The sequence below is a fragment of the Brachycentrus maculatus genome, unplaced genomic scaffold, assembly GCF_059751285.1.
Source record: "Brachycentrus maculatus isolate JH-2025_06_01 unplaced genomic scaffold, ASM5975128v1 h1tg000684l, whole genome shotgun sequence".
Lineage (NCBI taxonomy): Eukaryota > Metazoa > Arthropoda > Insecta > Trichoptera > Brachycentridae > Brachycentrus > Brachycentrus maculatus.
The window spans coordinates 40,184-56,738 of NW_028281416.1; the positions used below are offsets into that span (position 1 = coordinate 40,184).

The 16,555-nt window shown below is 40.2% G+C and overlaps 1 protein-coding gene across 1 annotated transcript; it reads left to right on the forward strand.

Moving 5' to 3' along the window:
- Positions 1-11,542: 11,542 nt before the first annotated feature.
- On the forward strand, positions 11,543-12,376 carry LOC148300624 (cell-death-related nuclease 7-like). The gene has a single exon (XM_088274522.1). The coding sequence runs from the start codon at positions 11,543-11,545 to the stop codon at positions 12,374-12,376; it is 834 nt and encodes a 277-aa protein (XP_088130648.1).
- Positions 12,377-16,555: the final 4,179 nt, after the last annotated feature.

Genomic DNA, 16,555 nt, shown 5'->3' on the forward strand with positions numbered 1-16,555 from the left:
GATGCCCGATGGATCCTTCTATCATGGCAGGATGTTCCGAAATAAGACAGACGATTAGTAGGGGTACTATCGATCCAAAGATCTTGAGTATATGGGCGGGTTTAAGGAGAACCAGTTTCATGGCAAGGGTAAGTAATCGCGGGTGAATTATTCGTTCGAAGGGGAATACAAAAATGGCAACAAGGTTCAGGGCCTGATGAAATGGGATGGCAATTCATACTCAGGACAGTTTAATCCAAATGGGAAGTTTGAGGGTAAGGGCACCTTAATCAATCCCGGCAAAGGGAAATATGAGGGGCACTTTTTAAATGGGCTCAAGCATGGCTAGGGAGAGTTTACTTACGCTACAGGCTATAAATATAAGGGCCATTATGTCAATGACATGAAGGAGGGACTCGGGAAGCTCATTACAAGCGATAACATCATTTCATACGAAGGGTAATTCAAAAAGGGCATGCCGCATGGGGAAGGGAAGATATTAAAACAAGGGACGCTTGTGGCAACGACATGCGAGGAAGGTATTGATACCAAGCTGCTCTGATGATGCTATATAGAATTTATATTCATCAATACAAATGAGTAATGCGCTCATATATCTTCGGAGGGGTCATCTCGGATGTTGCTGATCAGAGCATTATAAAGCTCAGAGCTATACGGGGAATTGACCGAATTTCTTTCGATTTCCATCTGATGCCTGAGATCTTGCAGCCTGTTCTTAATAGGCTGCGAGGGAGTCATCTGTGAGCTTTGCTTTGGTGGGGGTTGTATGTCTTGCATGTCTTCTTCGGCCTTAATTTGAATAGTCGTGGGCTTCCTGTAGATCATATTTGAATTATATTACACCCATTTAGCGCTCTATTGTTAGGGCACATAATGATTACTAAATACTAATGATTAATTAATAAGTATCAAGGATTCGGTGATATTAGTTATGGACTGCAGATGATTCATTGAATGGCAGATGATTCATTGAATGGCAGATGATTCATTGAATGGCAGATGATTCATTGAATGGCAGATACTTTAATGAATAGCTTTGAGGTGACTATATAGATTAGAGCCTGTGGGATTATAATCATCAGGTATAATGGTAATATGTCATCAATAACATATAAGTCGAAAACACTGCAGATACTTGTGCTCTCTTCTTTGGGCATCATAACCAACAGCGAAATAGTCTATATTGCCAGTATTCTCGGATCTTGGCTCCCGCTTTCTATGCCCGGAACTTTCACAGTATTCGCATTGGCCGCCACACTAGCCAGTCACTTAACCTAGCTCACCCTCCCCAAAGGCATATGTTTGCTATTAATTCTGCTCATACACTTCGTTTTTCATGGCATCAACCTGAGGGAACCCTTAAGGCCCTCCTAGTTGATCAGACAGGACCCGTAGCAGAGCAGTCGCAATGAACAAACCTACCTCATATTCATTTATATCATCGGCTTCGGCATCTTGACACTCGCAGACCAATACTTGTTCCACGACCTATCGCTACTGATCTTCTTCGTGCTGCTCTTCGTCTTCTCAATCTCCAAACTTAAACTACTCATCTTAATAAGTCTGGCACTCAACGTGGTAGTCGGCCTATACTCCATACTGTCATTTGCGTCCTAACAGTATCACCAATCGGATGCAGATCGCAGCGACATTCTCAACAGCACTGATGCAAACAGTTATGAATACTCTTCAGAACTCCGGAGCTTGAGTAATTGGCTTGGAGGTGAAGCTTGGTGGTTCTATCTGTGCGCAAGTGTGGTGGTCTGGGTTGTCCAGTTGCTTTACCATGTTTCTCGTCTGCAATATATTGTCCCTTCCACTGCCCCCGACGCAAACAACATTGAAATGCGGTAAATGTCGCAAAAACCTGAGGAATAGCCGATATAACCGCGCATCTCAAACAACTAAGAGTATGGACTTTCAGCCCACGAGGTAAAAACCCGCAACCAACTTATAAGTGAGGGTATCACCCACAGTTTGCAATAAATACCACTGACCCATAACTTGCTCACAGTAGCCTAACAGAGGTCGCATAGTGTGGTCGACTCTTATCGCAACAGCTCTATGCGCCCGAGATCCAGGAGAAGCAGGATGAAATCAGAGCGCATTGGGAATCGCAACAGTGGCCCATAAGACAGTTCAGGTGATGCCACGAGCGCTCAGTCATAAATCCTCAACATCTTCCTGCTGCTGCCCTTCACGCAGTTCCATCACAAGGAACTTGAAATCCCAATTTATATCTATCTGTTCGCGCTGCAATTCAACAAATCTTCCACCTTTTTGTTCTACACGATGTTTGGGACTGTCTGCTTTATAACATACCTCACCCATCCCACTACGTTGCTGCAGCTACTCTTGCGGCTTTGCCTGATTTTCGTAGTGAACAAGGACTTCGAATTGGCGATGAACATCACAAAGGCTGCTCGAAGCATCTGGCTACGCAGCAGCTTCATGGTGGTCCTTTTGGTCTTCTTCTGGTTTTCTCTGCTGACCGTCAACATCTTCCACATTTCGTTTTTGGTGATCATCCTCTTGTTCATCACTAGGGACAGCAAAAACGATGATGCCCGCCACCACTCGTTCAGACACCGCAATTGGAAATACTTGGTGATCACTTTCGATGTGTTCTTGGCATTTCGCTTCATAATATCGATCCTGTGGGAGTATTCGATTGGAGTGAATGGTTATCTCGAATAAATATTTGCTCTGATGGGAATTACATACCATTATGGCCAGTATGCCAGCCACTTCAATTTGATCCCCCTGCTGGTGTCGGGTGTCATTACGATCCAGTACTGGACATACACTTCTCGGATTTACAGCATCGAGACTGAATAGTATCTGTCATACGCCAATAAGGAGCAACACGAACAGCCATTCTACAAAATCTGGCTCAAAGGGGCCATCAAGACCATCAGAATTGTCTACTACAAGCTCATCCCGTGGTTCTCGCACTTCATTGTGATCGCCATCTCCACTGAATTGGAATTCTCCATTTTGACTGGGCTGATTATCTTGTGGGCTTTGGCCTTGCTATGGGCCCATATGATTAAGCCGAACAACCTGTCATCCTACAAACTGCTGTACTTTCGATGGATGCTGCTGTTGAGGCTGTTGGCCGTGCAGATCACATTGAGGTATATATTCGAGCTGCTGAAGTTCCCTTTCATATACAACAGCATCAAAGGGCTGCCATTCATCGAGTACTTGATTAAATACCAGTAAATTTTAGGACTGGTAATCCGAGACGGGTCGACAGGCTATTTCAAGAATATATTCACCAAGTTCCAGATTATGATTGCATTAGACTTCATCTTGATCGCGATCGCATTCTTGGCAATCGAGTACCACTAAATTCTGATCAAGTATGAAGAAATGCAGTTAAGGCATCAGGCCCACCATATATAGCCTGAAATGAGTTCCGGGCAATCGGAGCAATAGGAGCAGCAAGAGTAGTTGATATACGAAATCTACAACAACTATATCAACTTCAAGCTCACCATCTGGCTTGAATCCTACAACGAAATCATATACCTATGTTCCAAGATATTCACCAAACTCTACTATGTCCTCCTAGCTACCTATTGCTGTCTTGTCCATAGCTATAGCTCGCTCTTCTACTTCCTCTGCGCCATTTACTACTATCTACAGGTCAACAGGGAGTACTATTCGATCAATATTGTGGAAGCAAGTCAAAGAAAAATTAGTAGGCTGTTCAATGCCTGGAGGTCAATCAACCATATTGGATAAATCGACGCCAAGCACTCCCCCCATGCAAACTCCCCTCATGCAAAGAAAGTCGACGAAAAAGGCCTGAATACTCTGCCTCGAGAGCAGAATGATGAACAGAATAGTAATGACAAACAAAATGAAGAGCAGAACGAAGACAAAAAGGATGAAGAGCATGTTGAGTAAATAGATCTTCCATAGATAAACTCAATGCAACAGCAGAACTCGCATGAAGAATCTGAGCAGGAACCCCTCGACTCAGCCAACATTAAAGAGCATGCCAAGCAAATGTATCTGAAGATAAACTATGACAACGAGCAGAAATTCTTTCATTTCGCTATCGGCTTGCATAATACCCTCAGACCCCTCATTATACTTCTCACAATGATCTTTATTGTGTTTACCTTGACTTCAAACATACTGGTCACAGAAGAGATCACGAACTTCATGACATAGGACTCTATTTTGTATTGGAGATACCTGCTCTATGTGACGGGCACGTCGCACGAAACTCAACTTGGGAACTTACCATACTTTATTATCATTGCTCTCACTGTGATTGAAATTAAGTGTTGCGGCCTCCTCAAAAGGAACACAGTCTTCTCATCCTAAAGGGTTGAGGAATAGTTAGAAAGGGGAGAATATGCAAAGAAGGACCAAATGAAGTAAGAAGTGATTGAAATATAGCTTCAACCAATCAATCGAAACTCAAAGTCCTCAGAGAATTAGCGAAGGCAGTAAAAAGTGGAATAGGGTATGGAGTAGGGATAGCACCAGCAAACTTAATTAGAAGCCGGCTAAACTTAAACGGATAAAAAGCTTATCGATATGGAAATTTCCCTCAGGCTTGGAAGCAATAAAATGCTAGAGAGGTTTATTGTTATTCTGTTGGTCTTTGTATCCATTTTATAGGATCAAAACCCATTTAGCATTATTTACCTGTGCCTAGCATGGCTGCTAAATTACATCGGCAACAGCTCAGTTCGTGCTCTTTCATACGGGTTGAGTGTACTGCTTATCCTCGAGTACTCTCTAATTGTGTCAGATATGACAAACCCTCATCTCAATGTATCCGAAAAGTTCGAGCCATATTCACATCAGCATTCATGGCTCATCGAGCTGCTGAAAATAGAAGACAAGGAGTGGATTTAATTCTTAACGTTTGGAAACACTCTCTCTGAACACTTTGTCCTGTACCTGAGCATGCTTATTTTGATATCCTACCAGATCGTCTTTTACATTGAGGAAGCTAATTGGCTGAAGGTGCTTAAAAAGATCTACCATAATCAGTTCAAAATCAACGCGATATAAAGGAAATTGTACCATCACCTCATTGGGATCTATGAATACGCTCTCATCTACTCCCCGTTGTGCATCACCATTCTTTGCCTCGCCCTCTACTTCATCGATTTCACTGCCATCAACATGTTTCTCTCCATCCTGAGCATCCTCTTCGTGTATAAATCCTTCCTCCACGAGAATTATGCCAACAGCAGGCAGTTTTGGAAATCCTATTTTCGCATCCTTCAGCTCCTTATCGTCATGTTTATGGTGATTTACTGCATTTTGATTACTCCGATGTACTCAGCATACTGCAACAAAATATTGTGCTCCGAAGAGTAGTTCAGGACCAAAGTGACAAAGGCCATCCTGCTACTAATCTTACAAGCCGGCATCGACCTAATATCGAGCTACCATTTCATTTCATCCATGGAGAAGCTGAATATTTCACTGGACTTCACTTCGAGTTACTATAAGCTAGCAATTGCCTATGTTCAAAACGATCGTAAAATTTCACGGTAGTTCCGATCAATTGCAAAGAAATAAAATCTGCGCCAGAAGGTGGATGAAGTTCGGTAATTTTTGGAGAAGCTTAAAACTGACAATTCGTTGAAGTTCAACATAAAAAAGACGAACACCACACAGAATTAAACATGGCTTGATACTGTCCTGGAGCTGCTGCCCTCTCTCATTGACTCCGAACTCATCATGACGCCCAGCGAGGCGAGAAACATGATAATCGAAGAAAACAAGAAGTTCATCGCCTGGTTCGAGGGCAAAATAAAGAGGAAAATGACTGAGCATGAATTGGTCAGCATCAATGAGATCTATATTAACTAGTTTATGGATACAGTTGAACATTATTAGCCCCAAGAGGGGTCTATGCCATCGGAGGCCATCATCATCAGTAACAAAATCGAGGAGATCATTGACTTCTCCCAAAGGAAAGACTACAAAGAGTCTCGCAATAAGCTCGTCTCCGTCAGTTGCCCAAATGAATAGCGCCTCTCTTGCGACTAAGAGTTTGATCGGAGTCTTTTGTTTCGGAAATCCTATATTCACGATGTCCTTCCATTTGATAATGTCAACCAAAGTTCGGCCCTGAAGATAAGTCGACTCAAATCACAGAATGAATCCTTTCGAATCAGCGAGCGCATTGTCAAATCATAACCAGACGATGAATAGTAGGCCCGCAAGACACTTCATGAGAGGACTATCGATGCGAAAGTAGAGTAAGAAGAGAAAAAGAAATTGCTCTATTTACTGATCTTCGAGTCAGTGGTTTCTAATTGGCATTATTTAGCGTATATGCTCATGGTGCTTTAATTTATACACAACATGGGGATTTTTACAATTATATTTCCATTCCTGACCTTCTCTTACGGAATGGTGAGTACATACCAGGCCTCCAAGCATATTTGGCGCATTGCATTTCTAGCACTGGTCCTTCCTATCTTCATCAAATACTCAATTGCGATCGGGCTAATTGAAATAGACAAGTAACTTATTTTTTTGGCCATCGGAGCCAATCCAGAGTCCATACTGCTGGAATACATCCTTATATTCTTCATCATAGTGCAGTGTTCAATTCTCAAGGTGGTTGGGCTATATGACTAAACAGCTCCTCAAGTGGAGTGCATGCGAATGGCGCTAATTCGCAACATTATCAACGTTTCCAACTAAGACGAAGAGGAATAAAGAAAATCCATATAAATTCTATTGAAGAAATCAACCGACGTCTCCTCGAGCGATATATAGTTTGTCTTTTCCAAGAAAGAATGCAAATGTGGCTACGACTATTCAACAATCATGGTCGCTTTGCAAATCACCATCCTCATCTACATCTTCACTTTTTATGAGAAAATGGCAATTCAGGAGGAATTCGCTTTCTATAAAATGATCGAGTACAATCAGTTTAGCACTGGCATGGTGGTTTTGGCCTTTATTCAGCTGGCCTTCATCTTAATGGAGAGGATCTTAAATGTAGTGGAGTTTCATCGTTCCACCAACTGGGATCTTACTTTAATCTTCAAGTATATTATCCTCAATCTGACCATGATCATGGCTCATGCCCTGGTTATTGCATTTTTCCCCCTCAACTCTGGCTCTTTCAACTCCAACAAGTACGTCACTGTGCTTTACATCCTGTTCAGCTTTCAGTTCCTCATATCAGCACTTCAGATAAAGTATGGGATCGACAAATAGTCGAGAGGCTTCATGGATCGATACACTTGGTACAATGGGTTCATATATATGTTCTATCGGGCCATACCTTTTCTCTTTTAGTTCAAAATATTTTCAGATTGGACATTTACAAACACATCCCTGAGGCTGTTCGACTGGATCAAATTCGAGTAGGTGGTCGGGCATTTATATTTAGCAAAGTGTAACTCTCTCTTCCTACGGGGCAAGATACTGGGCAGCAAAATATAATGGTGGAAGAAACTTATGATGGGCTTTCCTCTACTACTCGCCATTATACTATTGCTCTTTGGGCCTCTAGTCTTATTCTCGAGTTTGAATCCTCTGGCCACCCTAAATGAAGTCTCAGGCGGCTACTTTTAGTTGTCCTTGCGCATAAACCGAACCAATGAATATCCCCTTTACTTAAACACGCACATGACAGACATCAAGTCGCTCACATAAAAGGAAATACATTCTGACAAGTAGCTTGGCAAGATTATAAAGAACCTCGAGCTCGACCCAAAATCAATCCAGAACATCCACTTGGAGCTCTACTCCGACCAGTATTGGGAAATCTCCTAGGGCAGCTTCCAGAAGCTCATACAATAGCCTGAGGATTCACTTTATGAGCTGCTGATGCGTGTGAAATTCGAGAGAAACTTTACTGGGACGACACCTGTTTATTTGCTCAACTCTTATACAATAGCTAATGAAGAAGTTTCTGCCTTCAAGGAAACTCTTCAGGCCTCTGGGTCCTTTCTGATCGACGATTTCTTTCCGCAATTTCTGAGGCTCGACAACAACAACGGCATTCATTTCTTATACGATGAATAAATAGGCGAGGCTCACTCCAAGCTGCCCTTGAAATTCCATGCATAAGAAGGTCAGACTTGCAGCAAAAAGTATTGGGTGATCGACGACGGGCTCACTTTCAAAATCACGTCAGATAAATACTCCAAAGCCATATTCGGATATTCGGTGATGAGCTTCTACATATCAATTATCCTCGTAGTCGCAAATTATTTCCGGTTTCTGTTCCAAGGCTCAGCTTATAGCATCATTCTCTCTGACATCCCGCACCCAGACTCCATCCTGTCGATTTGTGACGGACTGTATGATGCTCGGGCTCGTAATGACATATACGAAGAATAAATCCTGTTCTGGACAATCATCGACATTATGAGAGCCCCTGACACTATTCAATCTCTGACTGGCTACTACTTGGATGCAAGGTTAGATACCCTCGAGAAGAAAAGTAGTTGATTGTCTTATTTTGTTTATACTCCCTACTTTTTTCTTCATGATTCTGCTTATTCCAGTTGTTTCAGTTGCGGATTATTAATAAAACATACTCATAATATTAAAGTTCACTCTAAGATATGCAGACAGCTAATTTCTGTACATTTTCTATAACGAAGTGACCATCAAGGATCTCACTCCCAACTGCAAAGATTTCAGCCTCTTTTTCGAATTGATCGAAGAGAAGTAAAGGCTTGCAGATTCCAAACTGCAGGTTAGAATTGTCGATGATACTGGCATAGTAGACGCACAATTCGATAAATGTGTGAATAAACTGCAAATTGGAGTCGCGTATTCGATGACCCATTTAAAGTGCAAGGTTGTCGACTACCACATCGTAGTTGTGAATACGTACATTATTAGCATGGAACTTAGGCAGTCGACCACTATCATCAAATAGTAAAGAGTGCTGGAGTTCAAAGACAAGGCAAATAATATTTCGAAGAAGTATTATGTTTGTAAGAATCATGGAGAAAGACCAGCCGATAATCTGCAGTCTGATGATCAAAAAAAGTGCGAGAATCAAGAGGACAGCAAGTTGATATAAAAGGGAGATAATAACAGAACCAACGGTAAATAACATTGTCTTCGAATGCAACCAGTTATTTCCGCTCACAATGAGGCTGCCTAAAAAGGGTATAATGCCAAATTAATAAAATCACTCAATATTTTTGAGGAGGCAAATGAAAACACCACTAAAGGGCATCAAAAGCAAGCATCAAAGCAGGACAGGTCGAAACAATACTCTTCTTCATACATCCAGCAATAATCGAACGCCAAGTATATGAGTAAACTGTAGCATATGCGCCCAAAAAAAATAGAAGAAACAAGCGTTCAGATGAGGTTTCGACCCAAGGAGGGTCAAGACGAGTAGAAAAGCTACCAAAGCTATCGAAGTCCTCAGTTTAAGCCAAAGCAAAGAGCTTTCAGATTGACATTTCGGTCCAAAGAAAAGGAACCTGGAGCAGTCGCGATCAACCAACAAAAATCGGAAAAACTTGAATAAGGTGTGCCAAACCACTACAACCAGGGCAGAACAAGAAAGGAGCCTGCCAGTAAAAACAGCAAAAAATATGTCGCGAAAGAAAGCTATCAATAACAAGGCAGAGCAGCCATTATAAAAACCGATCCATCTGAAGGAGTATTGAATAGTGCCATGGTGACAAAACTACTGGATGTAGCAAGGCAGGCAGAAGCCAAGTGTGAGGTCAACATCCAAGTGTGGATATAAGGGAAAAAGAGAAACTAAAGTGCAAGTGGATGTGAGTACTTTGCTGCTGATGCCACAGGGACAATATGGGTAAGAATGGAAAACTTGGCTCTAAATCTTCAAAATTGGTACCAAATCAGCAATCTTGAAGTCAGTTCACATAAAGGCCTTATCTTGCTTAAGCAAACACCGTAACTTCCAGATTATATTAGAACTACTGAAGCAACATTGATCAATGGGGCACATCCGTGAGTCCCGAACTTGACTAGTTCGTGAACCCTTCCAATTATCATTCATTTAATATAACTTACCAATTATTATATATATGTCTGAGGCCTCTTCTCGAATAGAAAACTGCAGATGTGATTACTCTCTGCATAAAAAGAAAGGCCCCATTTTCGAAGGGGAATCCACTTCTAAAGCCGCATATCGAGCATATCAACTAGAGAAACCTGTCGCACACGAGATGCCTAAGCCCAAATAAAAACATTACGATCAGTCATTACTGCAATCAAGCTATAAAATGCAGTATCAGAAACCAGCTGCAACAGCTTCTACTATCAGTGCTCATGGTTTCACGGCAACTGGTGCTACAGCAAATGGTATAACGGCGAGTCATAGTAATTGTAACGCAGGAAATGGCTTCACAGGAGGATCCTAAATCATGCTGATGAGCTACCAATCTAAAAAAGCCAAGGTTCCATTTTACTCTGAAACCGAATATAAGAAAAGCTTTGAGTCGAAGCCTGCAGTATTTGAGAAGCAACCAACCTATGAATATAAGCCCAAAAATGTAAAATTCGAGGGTTCCAGCTCGTATAAAGCAGACTTTGTCGTCAATGCCAATAGAAGCACAGACCCGCTAACTTCTGCAGGCCAGTAGATTCTGAGCCAGGCCAAGAGTTATTACCAGCAAAAATAAAAGACGAAGGCCAAGTTCGAAGGAGAGTCATCCTATAAGTCGAGCTTCGGGAAACACAATGCGCAATTCGAAAAGCAGCCAGCATTCGAATATAAGCCGAAGAACGTCCCATTCGAAGGGAGTTCCAGTTATAAATAAGTAATGATTTTTCTAATTCAGGCATTTATAAAACCTCCTCAGCAGACCTATAAGAACCCCTTTGATAACTGCCCTGTACATCCTGATAAAATAGCAATCAAATGATACTTCGAGAAGGGCAATATTGATACTTATTTTAATTATAAATCAATAATATGCCAAGTTGATGTTGATGCTATATGTATGGGTATGGTGATTGGTCTATTCATGAATATGGATCACAATTTGGGCAATTTGATCTTGGAACTGTTCAGGCCATTGAAAAAATCATCGCACCCTCCGATAAACTCGCCATCGACGAAGACCATTGGAATTGTGTTGTAGTTGTATTTTTTAGAAAGCTCATTTCTCTCAACTGTGCCATCAGGGCTATCTGTGTCTACCCATGTAAATGGCAATTTGGACTTGATCATATACTTCTTGACTTTCACACAAAACGGACACCATTCGGTTCCCAAGATCTTGACCGTAGCTTGGCTCATAACTTCCGATATTAATTATGAAATTCAAGACTTTCATTATGTGCAAATATAGCTATTGCTTGCTCTTAATTCAATTCAAATGTAATGTCCCTACCAATTTTATTTATATTGGAAGATGCTTTTTAATTTTGTCCATACCCAATTTAAATTAGAATTGACCGGACATCCGAGAAGGATATAATTAAATATTATAATGCTTATATCATAGGAAACTACATTTCATCGTATGTTTTATTGTGAATAAATGCATTCTATCGATATTAAATCTACAAATAAATTCAGAAGATAGGATACTAAATGGGAAAACTATTTGTCATAATTGCCATAGCCGCACTCCTTTCAATTGGCCAACCTCAGCAGTGCTTAAATCCTAAAGGAAAGGTAGTCAGTTGGTGGGTTCAATTGATATTCCCTGGGACTGTCCCCGGAGGATATGCCTACATCGATAGCACTTCGACAGCCCCATCCTTTGTGATTCAAAACCAGCAGCCTGATGTCGCGGGCGCACCTCTGTACAACACTCTGAACCAAATCAATACCATGACATTGCAATCGATTGCATGGAATGATGAACACCCTGATGGCAACAGCTCGAGCACCAAGGCCCACTCGAAGGGGGTGCTCGCTTTTAATGGGGTTGCAGACATCGGCTTCTTCATTGATCACTCAATTCCCTCATATCCAGCCTTCAATGGTTTCAAGGTGAATATTTCGATAGGGAGCAGCCAGGAAATTTATGGGCAGCATGTCTTCTGTCTCTCACTTGATGATACCATTCTATCCAACCTGATTACCAAGATCCTCCCCATAAAGCCCTACATCTATGCGACTAATCTCAACAACCCCAACTCCATCAACAATCTTTTGGCCAGCGGTCAAATTGCCTCCCCCAACTACAACAGTCTTTTCACCTATCAAAACTACACTATCAATGGACTCCCCATGAAATTCATCTTCAAAAATGGAGGCATAAATGGCAGCATTTTCGAAGACGGAATCAATAATATGCTGAAATCACCATTGCTAGCAGAAACCTGGGGCAGGCCTTTGCAGGCTCAATGGTGTGGAACTCCATACCCCGTGAACAATATTCTCGTTATTCAATTCAATAGCCAGACCACTTGGAAATAAACCCAAGACCATTCGAAATGGTGCTATGCGACCAACAACAACTACGCTTGCTTTGGAGATATGAACAGAATGAGTTCTCAGTGGAAGAGAGGAGGAGCTTTCTATTGTATCCAATCCTCCATCTTGAAACAAGCATTGGTTGCAATTACCTCTCAGGTAACGACTTGCTGAAGCATGATCTATCCCCAATATCAAACACATTTAAGGCCATATGCTTATTATTTAAACACATCATCAATTAAAATCTGCGTGAAACTCTTCAAAATGCCGGCTATTGAGGATGCCTGAGTCTTATCTCTTGGTTTTCTTCATGCCCTCCAACTATTTGGTGTGGCTGCTGAGCTTTCTGTCTTCTCGGTACTTTTTTTATTATTCACTGAAGATCTTTTTGATGGGCTGACCATTCTTCCAGAGAAGCCTCGCCACTTTACCGTTTTTGTATCTGATTGTTCCTTCCCCATCTTTCAGGTCATTTTTAAATGTCCCTTCATATTATGACCCGTCGGCCCATTTGTAAACTCCCACTCCATTCTTTCTGTCTTCATGATACTCCCCAATATACTCATCGCAGTCTTGGCTATGAATGTTCGACATCCACTTGCCGTGGCCTTCCCGAATTCCATTGACGAACTATCCTTCATACATTGAGCCGTTTTTCCAGTAATATGAGCCTATGCCATCAAACTTATTCTGAGTATAGCAGCCTACATACTTATCCCCATTCTTAAACACTTCACTTCCCTTTCCATTTTTTATTCCCCGGTCGAATTCTCCTTCATACACATCGCCTTCAGGAAGCCGCAACTTCCCGAACCCATGCTTTTTACCTTAGCTCCATTGTCCGCTATATTTGATTCCAGTTTCGTCAGCCTGCTTGCCCTCTCCTGACTTGATGTTGTCCACCCAATTGCCAGAGTATACTACTTCTTTGATTGCATTTTATTCACTTTCAGTCCCTATAGCTTTCTTTTGGAACAGTTTGATCGTGCCATGCCCGTTTCTCTTCCCGCCAAGGAACATTCCTTGATAGACATATTTGCCTGGCACATATTAGAATCCTTTGCCTGATTTTTCACCTTCCCCAGTCAAATGAACAGTCCACTAGCCACAATAAAACTTTCCATCAAAGTACCATAAAATATTTTCGTTTGCATTCTTCGAAAAGTGAACACAGTTTTTATACTTTTTTATTGAAAGCACCATATTCTCATGGATTTCAATACCCATTGCCAAAAATGCCAGCTTTCCGACAGTTACCATATCTTATTGAGTGTCAAATTAAGTCGGAGGAGACGGAAGGTCAGGGATTTAAATCCTGCCCATAAAAGGCTCCTACCACCATTGTTTGTTTGCTTAATCCTACCTGAAATCATTTAATGCAACTTCCTATTTCACACGTGATACAGATTGATTTTATATGTTCTCATAATCAAGAAAAGATCTTGATTCCACTGGAGTAGTAAAGGCATTTATTTTTGTCGAGGGTTTTCTTACTCTAAAATTTGAACTTTATAGATCTTTATTATCAGATTTCAGAAGATCTGAAACTGAATCTATTCCGTCGGACTGCATAGCCTTCTTTCCCAAACTCTTAAAATAGGTGCGGTCAGATTTTTCAGAAACTCTGGAGGATTTTAGTTCAGAAATGCGGATCAAATGGCCACATAAGTTCTTCTTTCCACTGCTGTCGTTTCTTTGCGAGTTCTCTCTTTGAAGATTATTGCTGATATGAGTATTTACTTTTTTTTCCTCTTACAGTCTGAGCAATTTGTGCCTCAGCTTCTTCACCTCTTCTCGGAGACTAATTTTTTCTGCTTAATCTTGCTTTTCCTTATCGATAATTTCGCCGATTGTCACATTAAAGATGTTACTGTCATGAACCATTTTTTTATCCATGAGGCTGCTTAAATCTAACTTTTTTTTGCGATATTTTTTTTCATGAAGAGCGGGCTTGGTTGTCCCATCAATTTTGGAGAGTTCGTTCACAAGCTTGTGCACACTTTTTTCATGGATTTAAGGCATTTTAGCTTTCGCAATTTTTATCGGTGTTTCCTCTTTTTTAACTTCTTCTTTTTTGTCTTCAGAATGAGAGATGACTGACTTTCCGGCCTTGAGTTCTTGTACAGTTGCCTCAAGTTACTGAATCCTTTTGAGAAGTTCCTGGTTTCTAATCTTCTCATGCTGCTTGTTCTCAGACTATCTCTTTTAGCCTTGAGTGGGCGTTAGATTGGAAGCTGAATAAATTTCAAGTATTTGCTCGTTTTTATTATTTTTTGAACTCTACTGATGCTCATCAAGCTCACTCTAATAATGCTTATTTTTCTTGTCTTGTTGGGAAGTATTTTGGTCCTCATGAGCCACATACTCTGAAAACTCCACAAACTTTTCGTCCTATTGATTTGAATCACTCTCCACATTATCACAGTTCTACTCGGTGAGTTGAATTGGACTCACCATCAATTTTATATTGTTTGGCTATACATTGACATTACAGTTGTTATCTTCTTTCTGGATTTGTTCAAACGGGCGCTGACTGTCTTATACTATCTATTACTACGCCTATATTTTGGTTTATTTTTTTTATTATTTGGTTGGTTACTATTGTTTGGTTGGTTGGTATTGTTTCAAAATAGATTGCTATTATTGCTCTCTATAGTTGCTTGATTGCTCTTACTTAAGCTGCTTTGAATGTTGTGATGAGCGTTAGTCTTAAAGAAGAGGAGGTTCTAAATTTGATGAACCTAAAATGTGTTTATTTTAAAGTTCCTCATCTTTGTGATCTGTTAAACTTTGCTACTTCTGCTATTAAGCTTCTTCTTATTTTTATTCGTCGGGATTTTATTATTCATTAGGCTGCTGCTTTGTTCTATGAGGACCTTATAGATCCTAGTCTACTTATTGCTTTAATTGTTATTATTTCGGATAATGCTACTCGACCGCTGCATTACACTCTGATTGTATGTTTGGAGATTAGTTTCTTTTTTAATTCGATACTTATGTGTGCTATTTTTATGGGCCCGATTAATTATTCTCGCCAGCAAATTTAAAATGCTTTTAATCATCTATTTGTTTTTGGTTATCTATTTATTGTTGATGATCTAGTCCTTCTCCTTCGGGACAATGTTCATGAATTCCATCTACATTTTCATTTTCGTCATTTCTTTCATCATGTTCTTTTTTGCTATTTCTCTTTTTGTCACTGATTTCTTCATCACACTTTTCAAGGTCTTTTTAATTTTAATTTACACTATTCTCTTTTTAACTTAGACCATTTTATTTTTAACCGATGTCATTGCCTTTTTAACTTAGCCCACTCTCTTTCTAATTTTTATCATAGGCTTTCTCATTTGTATCATGAAGTTCTTCATGATTAACTATTTATAATTATGGTTTCACTTTTTCGCATTCTTCTGGCGACTTTATTGAAATTAAATTATTCTAGGCACTATCGCAAACTACTTATGTTTGCATTATAACTGTATGTTCATTGGTTGTCCCTCCCTATTTTTATTAAACCAAATGATATCCAATTTCTTACTATTTTTGCACTTCTTACTATTTATGTAACTCTTATTCATCATGTAACTCTTAATTATGTGATTGCTACAAGTTTGGCTAGCTGGCTGAATAAACCTCTGCCTGATCTGCAATTGGCTACTAATTTAATTGTTACTGATCCAGTTAATTCATCAGCTTTTACTCGCGTTATGGAATGGAGTGTTCGTCTGCTTTATTATTGCTCATCTAGTTTTCCTCCTCTTCCTCTTTCTTTTACTGTTCTTGCTGCCGGTTATTCGGTTCATTCAACTATGGTTTCGTTTCCTATTCTTTTTGTGCAGTAGGCTAGAATTATTCCGGGGTTTATTGTATCGAATTTGGGTGAACTTAATCATTTTGCTATGAAACAAAAGGTTATTCCATTGCAACTTATAGATTTTCTCGGGAGGATTCCAAGTTATTCTGTTGGGATGAATCATTATTCTGTTGGAGTGGCCCATTTTCAAATATAGATTCGCTCATTTTTGATAAATTATTCAATTGCATTATATATGATTCTTTGCAAATACTAACCCATACTTCATTATGTGTATTATAATCATTCGTGGCTTACAAAGATTTCGCTTTAATTATATTATTTTGTGCAATCTTTCCTATTATGCATATTAAAAATACTGAGAG

Coding starts and splice junctions, on each gene's coding strand:
- LOC148300624 (XM_088274522.1), top strand. CDS start 11,543: ATGGGAAAACTATTTGTCATAATTGCCATAGCCGCACTCCTTTCAATT.